This window comes from Callorhinchus milii, unplaced genomic scaffold (genome assembly GCF_018977255.1).
Source record: "Callorhinchus milii isolate IMCB2004 unplaced genomic scaffold, IMCB_Cmil_1.0 Scaffold3, whole genome shotgun sequence".
Lineage (NCBI taxonomy): Eukaryota > Metazoa > Chordata > Chondrichthyes > Chimaeriformes > Callorhinchidae > Callorhinchus > Callorhinchus milii.
The window spans coordinates 57,448,189-57,460,472 of record NW_024704744.1 but is presented as its reverse complement, the minus strand read 5'-3'; the positions used below and the strand labels follow the sequence as shown (position 1 = coordinate 57,460,472).

At 44.9% G+C, this 12,284-nt stretch overlaps 1 protein-coding gene across 1 annotated transcript in view; it reads left to right on the top strand.

Annotated features, from left to right (window-relative positions):
- The first annotated feature begins 409 nt into the window (after positions 1-409).
- Positions 410-12,284, top strand: part of tulp4a (TUB like protein 4a) — a 51,188-nt gene continuing 39,313 nt past the window's right edge. The window contains exon 1 of the mRNA XM_007893876.2: positions 410-661. Within this exon, the coding sequence (XP_007892067.2) occupies positions 410-661 (252 nt within the window). The remainder of the gene's footprint in view (positions 662-12,284) is intronic.

Sequence of the window (12,284 nt, the reverse complement as noted above, 5' to 3'; positions counted from 1 at the left end):
GTCAGCTACACACTCTCCCCCCTCACCCTCACCCTCCCTCCCTCCTCACCCTCCCCCCCCCCCCGCCCGCCGGGGCTGTACGAGCCCCGGAGAAACTGCTGAGCGGCGAGCTGACAGCTGGACGGAGACCCAAAGCGCCTTCGCTCACTCCCCCCCCCCCCCCCCCGCACCTCACAGCCCTCCCTCTCTCCCTCCCTCCCGCCCGCCCGCCCGCCCGCCCCTGGTGTCCCGGCTACAGGTGTGAGAGTTAGTCGCCGCTTCCCCGCCGCCGCCTCCCTTCCCCTGGTCTCGGCCCCCGATGGTTTCGCCCGTGTGAGCCCGCGGTCGCCTCCTCGGGAAGGCGCCCCCGGACGCGTGTTTGATGTCCGGCCGCCCCCCCGCGCGCCCGCCGGGCCGCGGCCCCACAGGGATGTTCGCGGCGGCGGAGCAGGGCCCTGTGCTGTGCAGCGACTCCAACATCCTCTGCCTGTCCTGGAAGGGCCGAGTGCCCAAGAGCGAGAAGGAAAAGCCCGTCTGCCGGCGCCGTTACTACGAGGAAGGCTGGCTGGCTACCGGCAACGGCAGAGGGGTGGTCGGCGTGACTTTCACCGCCAGTCACTGCAGGAGAGAGCGCAGCACTCCGCAGAGGATCAACTTCAACCTCCGAGGCCACAACAGCGAGGTGAGACTCGGGCTTCAAAACGCTCTGCTGCCGGAGTCGGTGGTGGGGGGTAAACGTTGCACGGCCCTGACTTTTGGACCATCAGCGGTGGGCGGTGGGGGGTTCACAAACAGCAGCGGCGGCTTTCACGTTAGATAGCGTTGCCCCCAATCGTCAGCGGGTGAGAGGCATTGACTCAACCGATGGTGAAGAAGCCCGAAAGCTGCCGTGTCACCGGCACAAACGTTAACATTTCTAACCTTTGCATCCTAACAAAACCGTTATATTTCCACATTTCTTGCCCCCCTCCCCTCCCCTCCCCCCAGAAATCCAGTCCTTTTTTGTAAAAACAAGTCTTTGGTGGTTTGGGTGCTGGTGGCTCCTCTTGTTAAACAAACCAGGTGCGTCTTCTTTCCGACTTTACATGTAGATATCTACCACAACTGTAAATTGTCTTATCTGCTACTACAAAGCAGATCCTACAGTAATTCTGAACCGATAAACTTTCGTTTAAAATAATGTTTCTTATCCAATGCTGCCTGGTACTATCTTACAAAAATGATTATTCCCAGGATAGTTGTCATTTGAAGACATTTTTTAGATATTGCTCAGCCATTAATTCAACCTCTGAGATTGGACGACAACACTGTCAAAACTGCTTGAATGTTTGGTTGTTTTTCTGTTTTGTGGCGCTTTTTGAAACTTCTCCATTCAGTTTCTACTTTCAAAATTCACTTTGAAGAATCAATTATCTTCTATCATTCTTGTTTTTACCTTTTGCTTGTTATTTTGACTTCATAGGTGTTAAAGTGCAAGTCCTTACCAATAGTGCATTTAAGTAAATGAATCCCAGTATGACATTGGTTATTCAGTTAGCTACACGTGTAGAATCTTGTACGGTATCATAATAATCCTTACATTTGATATAACGTCTTTCATGTCATTGAGACGCCTCAAAGTGCTTCACACGATATAGTGTAAAGTGGATTGACTATGTATTTTATGGACAAAACGTGGCAACGTTGACACAGCAAATTCACACAAACAGCCATGGAGTGAGTGACCAATTTTATTTGGGGACTTGTTGGCCAGGACACCGGGAGAAATGCCCTTCTCTTTTAGAATAGTGCTATGGGAGCTTTAACGTCCACCTGAACAGGCAGCTGGTACTTCGGTTTAACAAATCACTCAAAGGACGTCACCTCCAACAATGCAGTACCCCCAGCACTGCATTGGAGCGTGAGCTTAGACCATATGATTCCAAGTCTCGACATGGAGCTTGACTCAGAGGCAAGAGTGCGCCAGACTGACATATAAATTATGGCCATATAATTGAACCCCATGTTGGTTCAACCACTGTCACAAATATCTGAGACAATAAACAAGAAATGAAAGAGCTGTTTATTGATGAAGATGACACAGACAGAAAGGTTACTGCGATTATATAGTGGATGAATTTCATGGAAATTTACAATGACATGATGTTTGGGGCTGCAATGTTTGCTATCATCATGGTATATCTGTACTTTCAAGTACATAAATCATTTTGCAGAAGCCTAAAAAGATGAAAATTGAATGATGACATAGCAATATAAATGCATCAAACAGATCAAGCAGCAGTCGCAGAGATCTGGAGAAGGTTTCCCATTTCCACTTGTGTCTGGGAAGTGAAAGAAGCTGAAGTGTCTTGTTTGGAAATATTGACTAATATTGAATGGATAACGACATTGGTAAACTCTGCCATTATTTGTTTACACAAGTTAAAATGTTTGTGGTGAGACCATAATCCATTGGTTACTTAATTTTGCAAATTCAGGATTTAAATTTCATTAAAATGGTCTGTTTTTCCAAACATAAATTGTATAAGAAACACTGACTGTCCAGCGCCTCGGGACGTCCTCCCTACGTGAAAGGCGCTATACAAATGTAATTTTGTTGTTGTTATAAAGAGACATGACATCTATCACTTTTTGCATAAACTTTCTTTTGCCAAATATTTTCATTTTTGTATGTGATATGTTTTTATTGAAATTGGGGTCTCAAGACAGAGATGTGTAATATGTGTGTGCATTGCATGCAAACATTTTAGCAAAAATGGATTTCACACTTAGTTTCTCATTAAAACTTAGTAAAAGCTGAGATGTGTTATAATGAAAAATATTCAAACAACAACAAATTACAGTTGTATAGCGCCTTTCACGTCAGGAGGACGTCCCAAGGCGCTGGGCAGTCAGGGATTTGGACCCGAGCAGGGAGTTGGGATCAGGAGGTGTGGAGGATAGGGGTAGGTAGGTGACTGAAGGTATGGTCAACTAGGAGAGCAAGGCAAGAAGACTGTGGGATGGAGTTCCAAAGAGTGGGGGCAAAAAGACAGAAGGCCTGACCGCCGATGGTCGGGCGGGCCGGGTACGGGACGTGGAACAGGCTGGCTGGAGCCTGCTGAGCAGAGGGAGTGGCAGGTTGATTTGGTGTTAGCAGGTCACAGAGCAAGGAAGGAGCAAGGCCATGGAGGGCTTTGAACAAGAGGTCGAGGATTTTGAACTCCATCCTCTGGGCATGGGGAGCCAGTGGAACCGGGCGAGAGTGGAGGCGATAGGTTCACAGAGCCTGTGCGGGAGAGGACGTGAGCTTCAGAGTTCTGGATGATCTGCAACTTGTGGAGAGAAGAGTTGGCAAGGCCGACAAGCAGGGAGTTGGCGGAGTCGAGCCTAGATGTAATAAATGTGTGGATGAGGACTTTGGCGGCTGAGGGGAGAGGCAGTAGTGGAGTTGGGCAATATTGTGGAGGAACTTGAAAAGGATGAGAATTGCATTTGTGGGAGCTTCAAAGTACTGTAATTAAAACTGGAAACTTTTTGCTTGCTTGGGTTGTAAATTTTTACTCATTTTCCAAATGGCTATTTTGTTTAGCCTGATTGTTTTTGGTTAGCCAGGTGTCTGACCCATGCCGAAACTCATCGCCATGCTTAAAGAATACCCGAACCAGACTGAGAGTACTGTGCCTGCATCCACCTGTGGAAATTCTCATGTCTGGAATGGAATACATGCTCTCTCCCCAAAGGGATGTACCTACCTTGAGGTTGGCAAAAGCCAAGACTTGGGGAACCGAGATTGTGTGTTCCAGTGTCTGGAGTTGTCAACTTTTTTTCCTTATTTTCCAGATGGCTATCTTGTTTATTGTGATTGATGTTGCAAAATTGTTTGAAGTAATTGGTGGTTTGAATGTATTATGAGGTTGATAGGAGTGTTTTAACTCTTCACCTTTCTACTTTATTAATGCCCATGATACTTCATTACAACAAAATCTAACTCGCCTATGAATATAATATATAGGGTGACTCTGTTTTGTCATCCTGTCAAATCTGGCTACATGTACTTTTTTTAAAAAAAATTAACCTCACCACAATTCCTGGTACTGGGAGTACTCGAGAAGCTTGGTAGATTAACGGCTGTGTTTCTATGATGAGTTATTTATTTTAGTTTTTATTGTTGCTCAGTTTGTTGCTGAACTCAAAACCAGGCAAACTTGTCCAGGGTCACAATAACTCATCCCGGGACTGTCTGCGGTAATCAGGGATGTATGGTCATCCTACTTATGGAGCCAGTAGCTCAATTCCGTTTTTCAGACCAGATACAATGGTGCACATACAACTTAGGCAATTATGATTTATAACGGGACGACTTGGGCGGTGTAACTAAGACTTGGCTTTCAAGCACGCTTGTTAATTTTTGTTTGCCAGAATATATTGAAATAGGATAGAAAAACAACATGGCAAGAATAGTTAGTAAAAGCTTTGGGACTATTAGAAAATTGCCCTGTATGTAAACTAATTTGTGTTGGATAATATCTGTATGATAAATTTAATATTGGGTGACTGTTTGTTTGGATATAACAAGTTCTTTGCTTGCTGCTGTATATTTTTGTAGTAATAAACAAAATTTCAATAGCAGAGAAAAGTAATGGATGTGTGCTTGTAATTTTGAAGTGCAATGTTATTTGGGGGCTTAAACTGTTCTTAGATTAAATATTTAAACTCTTGATGAGTCTTTGATGAAATTACTGTTTCTCGATGTGTATTACTATTTCTTGTATTTTGCTGCCACAAAATAAATGTCCTCATATACATCAGTACTACAGGTAAATTCACATAAATCGTATCAGTTGACTTAACACAACTTGCGCGGAGTTGTGTAAAGTTTGCCTTTTGTGGTACCATGATGGTGCTTTCAGAGCCAGTGCCTCTTTTAGATTTCTATTTAAATTTCTACATTATTACAGACATCCACTTGACATTTTTAAGCAAAGAATAAATCCAGTACCTCGAGCTGTCTTTGGGCCTTTACATTGTACAGTACCATGATGACGGGTCATGACCTCATTTCCCGCTCTTGTTTCAATGCAGCACTGCACCTATGGTACATCATCAATGCAGCTTGTAAGTGCAGTAGTGACAATATGAGTTGGGAGACGATTTGCATTACAATTTAGGATTAATTGGGACCAAAAAAACCTTATAATTAGCTGTTTATCCAACTTGTAAAATACAACTAGTGCAAAAAATCTATTTATGTGTTTTTTGGTAGGAAAATGAATGGGACTTGGGTGCACGTACAACTTCGGCAATTATATGATTTATAACGAGGCGACTTGTGCGGATTTATCTGGATTTAAAAGATGAATTATGAGTGGGTCACTTGTCTGCATTACATTGTCAACCAAGTTCATTTAATAGCACTTTCGCTTCTCAATCAGAAAGTTGTGGTTTGAAGCCCCGAGTTGGGACTTGAACTGACACTCAAGTGCAGTGCTGGTGGAGCACTGCCCAGAGGTGACGTTCTTCAGATAAGATGTTAAATTGAGGTAATCTTTGATGTCCGCTTGATTGTTCAAGTGGCCGTTAAAGGTCCTCCATGATGTAATGTCACCCTTTCAGGACTGCCAGATTGATCTGGATGAAAAAAGCAGTTCAGCTCATTTGATCTCATTCCTCCGGATCACCCACCCTATGGTCCCTTCATTACTGCATTAAGATGGCTTTTAAATAAGTCTCTACCACTTCTCCTGGCAATGTGTTCCAGTTATTATTATTATTACATAAAGAAAAACATTCTGGTATTTTTTCTGAAATTGCCTTTTGCAACTCTAAACCTTTGTCATCTTGTTTTACTGTCTTGATACATCCTAAACTGTTCTTCTATTTTTTTTCAACCTCATTTAAAATTTGTAATAGCTCTATGAGGTCTTCTTTGAGTCTTCTTAAAACTGAAGAGTCCGAGCTTGTCTCATTATATCTTGATGTAAAAAGCGTATCAAATACAAGGATTGTTACATTACGGAGTCCTGTACTTTAGTGGTTAGAGCACTCGCTTCGCAAGCGAGAGGATCTGGGTTTGATTCCCAAGCAGAGTAAAATGTTGGGCAAGTTTCCTTACTTGGTTTACCTAGCAGTAAGTAGGAACCCGGTCTTTAGTCAATTGGCAGATTGCTTTTCTGGGGGTTTAAAAAATGTGGTCACTCATTCCACAACTATTTGTGGGACACAGATGGCTGCCCCGTTTCACCCACAAAATATACAGGCAATTCACTTTACTGTATATTCTATGAAGCACTTTGAAGACATGATGATAATAATAATATAATCCTTGAATTTGATAAAGGGCCTTATCACGTCTTCAAGGTACGCTTTGTCAAATATAAGTATTATTTATTATTATCATCACATGGATCATTGGCAAGCTTTACTTCTCAGCAGATGAAGAATACTATTACGAAAAAAATGCTAGTATGGTATCACAGTACAGCTATATGTTTTGGTAGATGAGCACTACATCGTATGTGTAACGTATAACAAAATATTGTTATTAGTGAGAGTTGAGTCAGTAATTTAAGATGTGGTTTCCGTTATTGAAAAGCCAAACTCTCTTGGTTTGTTTATAATACCCCTTGATTCAATTACTGCTTATGTATTACTGCAGGCCAACCACAGTATTCTCTATGGATCCCTTGGTATGGATACTTATAGGTATCCCTTGTCCTCAATGTAAAGAGTTATGAAGCAGATTTTTCCAGAAATAATTAGTTAATTTTTTCACTACTACTGTGACATTTTTTTAATTGAAAAGTTGTCGTGTGTGTGTAGGAGGGGTGTATAGGTATGTGTAAATGACATTTGGCACAGTGGGGTGAGGTCAACACTTAAGTGGGCAATGTTCAGAGATGGAAAAAAAGTGATGTTAGCAATGTTTGTGGGACATTGCTATGCGCAATTGGCTGCCGCGTTTTGTCCACAAAATACATGGTTAATCCACTTTACAGTATATTCTGTGAAGCGCTTTGAGATGTCCCAACGCTATATAAAAAATGCAAAGATTATTATTCTCCTATGCATAATCAGGCATGTACCCATATCCATTGAGGGTTGGTTCCAACAGTTGGAGATGAAGTAGTAGCCTTATACAAATCAGCCCTGAACATCTCTTCATAAACCCAGACTCCAGGTATGGTGGGATTAGAAGTACGTACAGCTGATTAAACAATAAGATAAGAGAGAAATATTCTAATTTTCTAATATCCAAAGTAAAGCACAAGGTTATTTTTTAAAAACAAATATACGAAGATTGCGGTGGACCATATTATAGAATATAAAATCTGTTATAATAATAATAATCCTTGCATTTGAGATAGGGCTTCATCGCGTCTTCGAGATGTCTCAAAGTGCTTCACAGGATATACGTAATTTAAAGTGGATTGACTGTATATTTTGTGCGCAAAACGTGGACAATTGCACACAGCATTGTCCCACAGTCGTGGATTGAGTGACCAAATTTTTTTTGAAGGGATTATTACCCCCGGAAAAACGATCCGGCAATCAACTAACAACAAGGTTCATACTTACTGCAAGGTGAACAGAGGCGTATGGAGTAAGGAAACTTGCCTAAGGTTTCGTCCTGCTCGGGAATCGCATTAACATTAAAATAATGAGAATAGCATTCACAAAATATTTTATAATAATAATAATCCTTGCATTTGATATAGCGCTTTTCACGTCGGGAGGGCGTCCCAAAGTGCTTCACAGAACACACTGTAAAGTGAATTGACTGTATATTTGTATATTGGAAGAAGTTACCCCCACAATCCCTAACCGATGCCTTGGAGTCCTCTGAACTCCTCTCCCTCTGGCCTTCAACCCTCACTGACCCCTCTTCTCCTCTCTCCCTCCTCCACAATACCCTCTCCTCCACACTCGATACTCTTGCCCCCATCACTTCCCGCACTGTCTCCTACTCCCGCTCCTCCCCCTGGTACACCACCCACCTCCGCTCACTGAAAAGCCAGGTGCGGGCTGCTGAACGCACCTGTGTCAAATCTGGCCTAACGGTCCACCGACAAATCTGGCTGGACCTCCTCAAAATTTACCGCTCCACTCTAGCCTCGGCCAAGTCGTCCTTCTACTCTCCTGGAGGCGAAGAACAACCCCAGGCTACTGTTTTCCACCACAACCCGACTCCTCCGTCCCCCCCGCCACCCCGCGCAGGTCATCTCCTCCAACCTTCACTGCGAGGAGATGCTGGATTTCCTTGAATCCAAGATCAAGGGAATCCGCTCCGCGGTCACTTCCCCTCCAACTTCCACCCACCACCCACCCCTTCCCTCCCACACTCCGACTCCTACCCATCCTCCCCTACACACCTTCGTACCCGTTTCCCCACCCTCTGTCACTGAACTCATCCTATCCCTAAAACCAACCACCTGCTCCCTTGACCCCATCCCCACTCCACTCCTTATCTCCCAGCTCCACTTTCTTGCCCCACATATCACTGACATCATCAACCTGTCCCTCTCCTCTGGCTCTGTCCCCATTCCATTAAAAACTGCCATCATCACGCCCACCCTGAAAAAACCCTCCCTTGATGCGTCGCAGCTATCAAGCTACCGGCCCATCTCCAACCTCCCCTTTCTCTCCAAGGTCTTGGAAAGAGTTGTCGCCTCCCAACTGCGCTCTTTCCTTTCCACCCATTCTCTTTTCGAACCCCTTCAGTCAGGTTTCCGTGCTGCCCATAGCACAGAAACTGCCCTGGTCAAGGTCACCAATGATATCCTGACCATCTGTGACCAGGGCTCCCTCTGTCTCCTCGTCCTCCTCGACCTATCGGCAGCATTCGATACGGTCGACCACGCTATCCTACTCCACCGCTTGTCCTCCCACCTCAACCTTCAAGGCACTGTCCTTGAATGGTTTAGGTCGTACCTTTCTCACCGTCTTCACTTTGTCTCAACGAATGGCTTCTCCTCCACCCCCCGTACTGTCTCATGTGGTGTCCCTCAGGGCTCTGTCCTCGGTCCCCTCCTCTTCACCCTCTATATGCTCCCCCTCGGTGACATCATCCGCAAACATGGGGTTAACTTCCACGTCCCCCGCCCCAACCGCCCTACCATCGGTGGTCGGGCCTTCAGCCTCTCAGCCCCGAGGCTCTGGAACTCCATCCCCCAGTGCCTTTGCCGCCTCCTCCCTTTCCTCCTTCAAGGCCGGTCTCAAAACCTTTCTCTTTGACCGTGCCTTCAGCTCCCCTCTCGACTCTCTTCCTCCTCCTCGCTCCCTCCCTTCCCTCCCTCACCCTGACCATTTCCCCCCTGCTCGGGTCATGACCCAACTGTGCAGCGCCTTGGGACGTCCTCCTGACGTGAAAGGCGCTTTATAAATGGAATCTTGTTGTTGTTGTTGTTGTATTTGTGGGCGAACGCGGCAGCCAATTGCGCACAGCAATGTCCCACAAACAGTCGTAGATTGAAAATGACCAATTTATTATTGTTTTGTTTTGGAGGGATTATTATTAGGCTCTGTGTGGAGTAAGGAAACTTGCCCAAGGTTTCGCCCTCTGCCTGGAATTGAACTCGGGTCTCTCGCTTGCAAAGCGAGTGCTCTAACCACTGAGCTACAGGACTCCACGTATGGAGTCATTTTACTTGAAAGTTTGATTTTCGTCTGCTCTATTCAGGTGGAATACAATACAAAATTACATTTGCATAGTGCCTTTCACATCAGGAGGACTTCCCAAGGTGCTGTTTTTGAAGGAGTAAAGTGCTTCAAAATATCATTGAACATGCCAAATCTTGAGTCTGTTAGGCAGCTGAAGCTTTTGTACAGTACCTGGAAAAACAGGAACATAATGTTCATTCTAAGTGAGTAGGAAGTAGCAGGCAGCTGCATATTCAATGGCTATCTAGTGATGTGCTAACTTTTGTCTACTTTTTTCTGTTACATTCTTACTTTTCCTTATCAAAAGGCTTGACATCTTTTCTTTGTGTTTTAACAAGAAGCTATGCATGATGTGCATGTCCAGAATATATTATGTTTTAGTGATGAGAGATAAAGGAATACAGTTGAAGATTCTGATTTAAGCAATCTCAAACAATTCTCAATGTCAACAGACCCCCCACCCCCCCAAGATTCAACTGTTGGCTTGCATCTCAGATATTTGTTAATAACTACCAAGTAGAAATTCTGCAACTAGAGCTCCCGCTGACTCCTTGTCCTCCTTGACCTCTCTGCTGCTTTTGACATCATCGACCACTCTATCCTCATCCACTGCCTCTCTTACCTCAACCTCCACGACGCTGACCTTGACTGATTCAGATCGTACCTCTCACACCGCCTGCACTTCATCTCCTCAAACAGCTTCTCCTCTAGCCCCCGGACTGTCCCGGGCGGCGTTCCTCAGGGCTCTGTCCTTGGTCCCCTCCTCTTCAACATCTATATGCTCCCTCTTGGTGATGACATCATCCGCAGACATGGGGTCAACTTGCACATGTATGAGGATGACACCCAACTGTACCTCTCTGCCTCCACCCTTGACTCCAGGACCACTGCTGTAATGACAGAATGTCTGACAGACATCAAGTCCTGGATAAGAGCCAACTTTCTTCAGTTGAACGTTCTCCTGATTGATTCCCGTCAGCGCCTCCTCACCTCAGGCGCTGACAGCATCACCATCCATGGCTGCACACTCCACCTCACTGAGCCAGTCCGGAACCTTGGGGTCTTGTTTGACTCTCAACTATCCTTTCTACTCCACACCTGCGCCATGACCCGCTCTGCCTTCCCCCACCTCTGCAACGTCGCTGGCTCCGACACTGTCTCACATTGCAGGCAGCCGAAGTCCTCATACATGCCTTCATTACATTGAGGCTCGACTATGCAAACACATTGCTTGTCGGCCTCCCCAACTCCTCCTCCACAGGCTGCAGATCATCCAGAACTCTGCAGCCCGTGTCCTCTCCCGCACTAGGCTCCCCGACCCTATCACCCCCATCCTTGCCCAATTCCACTGGCTTCCCATCACACAGAGGATACAGTTCAAGAACCTGGCCCTCATCTTCAAAGTCCTTCCCAGTCTTGCTAGCCCCTACCTTGCTGACCTCCTAACCCCCTACCATCCTGATCGCTCCATCCACTCAATGGGCTCCGGCCTGCTTCATGTCCCCCGCCTCGCTCGCCCCACTATTGGCGGGTGGGCCTTTTCGCCGCTCTGCTCCCACCCTCCGGAACTCCATCCAGCAGTTCCTCCATCTCGCCCCCTCCCTCGCCACCTTCAAGACCCACCTCAAGACACTCCTTTTTGACCGTGTTTTCGAACTCCCTGCTTCATCTGGAACCCACAACCTGAATCTCGCTGCCTTGCTCCTTCCTTGTCGGTCTGACATGTAATAATAATAATAATAATAATAATCCTTGCATTTGATATAGCGCTTTTCACGTCGGGAGGACGTCCCAAAGCGCTTCACAGAACACACTGTAAAGTGAATTGACTATATTTGTGGGCGAACGCGGCAGCCAATTGCGCACAGCAATGTCCCACAAACAGTCGTAGATTGAAAATGACCAATTTATTATTGTTTTTGGTTTTGGAGGGATTATTATTAGGCTCTGTGTGGAGTAAGGAAACTTGCCCAAGGTTTCGCCCTCTGCCTGGAATTGAACTGAGGTCTCTCACTTGCAAAGCGAGTGTTCTAACCACTGAGCTACAGGACTCCACTGGTTGATCTGTGCCTCAACTGTATCTCTGATTGAGAAAGCCCTTTGAATTATGGCATTCTCGTTGGATGCCATTCGTACTTGTCAAGTTCTGATATACAATTTACATAGTTCCAGCTACCCTCTCATTTTTGCTTTGAATAGTTTTAACCTTAAAAAAGATGTCATTCAGTTACATTTTTTTTAAACTGAATGTTAATGCAAAAGTGATGGTAATTTTGTGGACAAGAATATTTTAATGTCTCCTGGCAAAAAAAAAACCTTAAACATTCCTAGTTACAGATTGTCATTTCTAGCATTTCACATGAATCTGTTCAAAATTAGATGCTTCAGGAATGCACTCTTTATGTGCTACCTGGAACATTTAGAAATCAGCTAACAGGTTATCTTTTTAACTACTGTCTTGAGGCCTTCACTAGGGAAATACTTCCTGGGGAATTTCTGAAATTAGCTTAGATATTCACATTTTAATTGGTTGTTACTTGAGTGTGTTTATGTGTAATTAATTGTTGTATTCAATGTGAGGGTCTCAGTGGTGGGTGGTATGTATTATAAGATTCAGAAATGCAAGGAAATGATGCAGGATTTATGATATTTTCCTCAACTTTTCT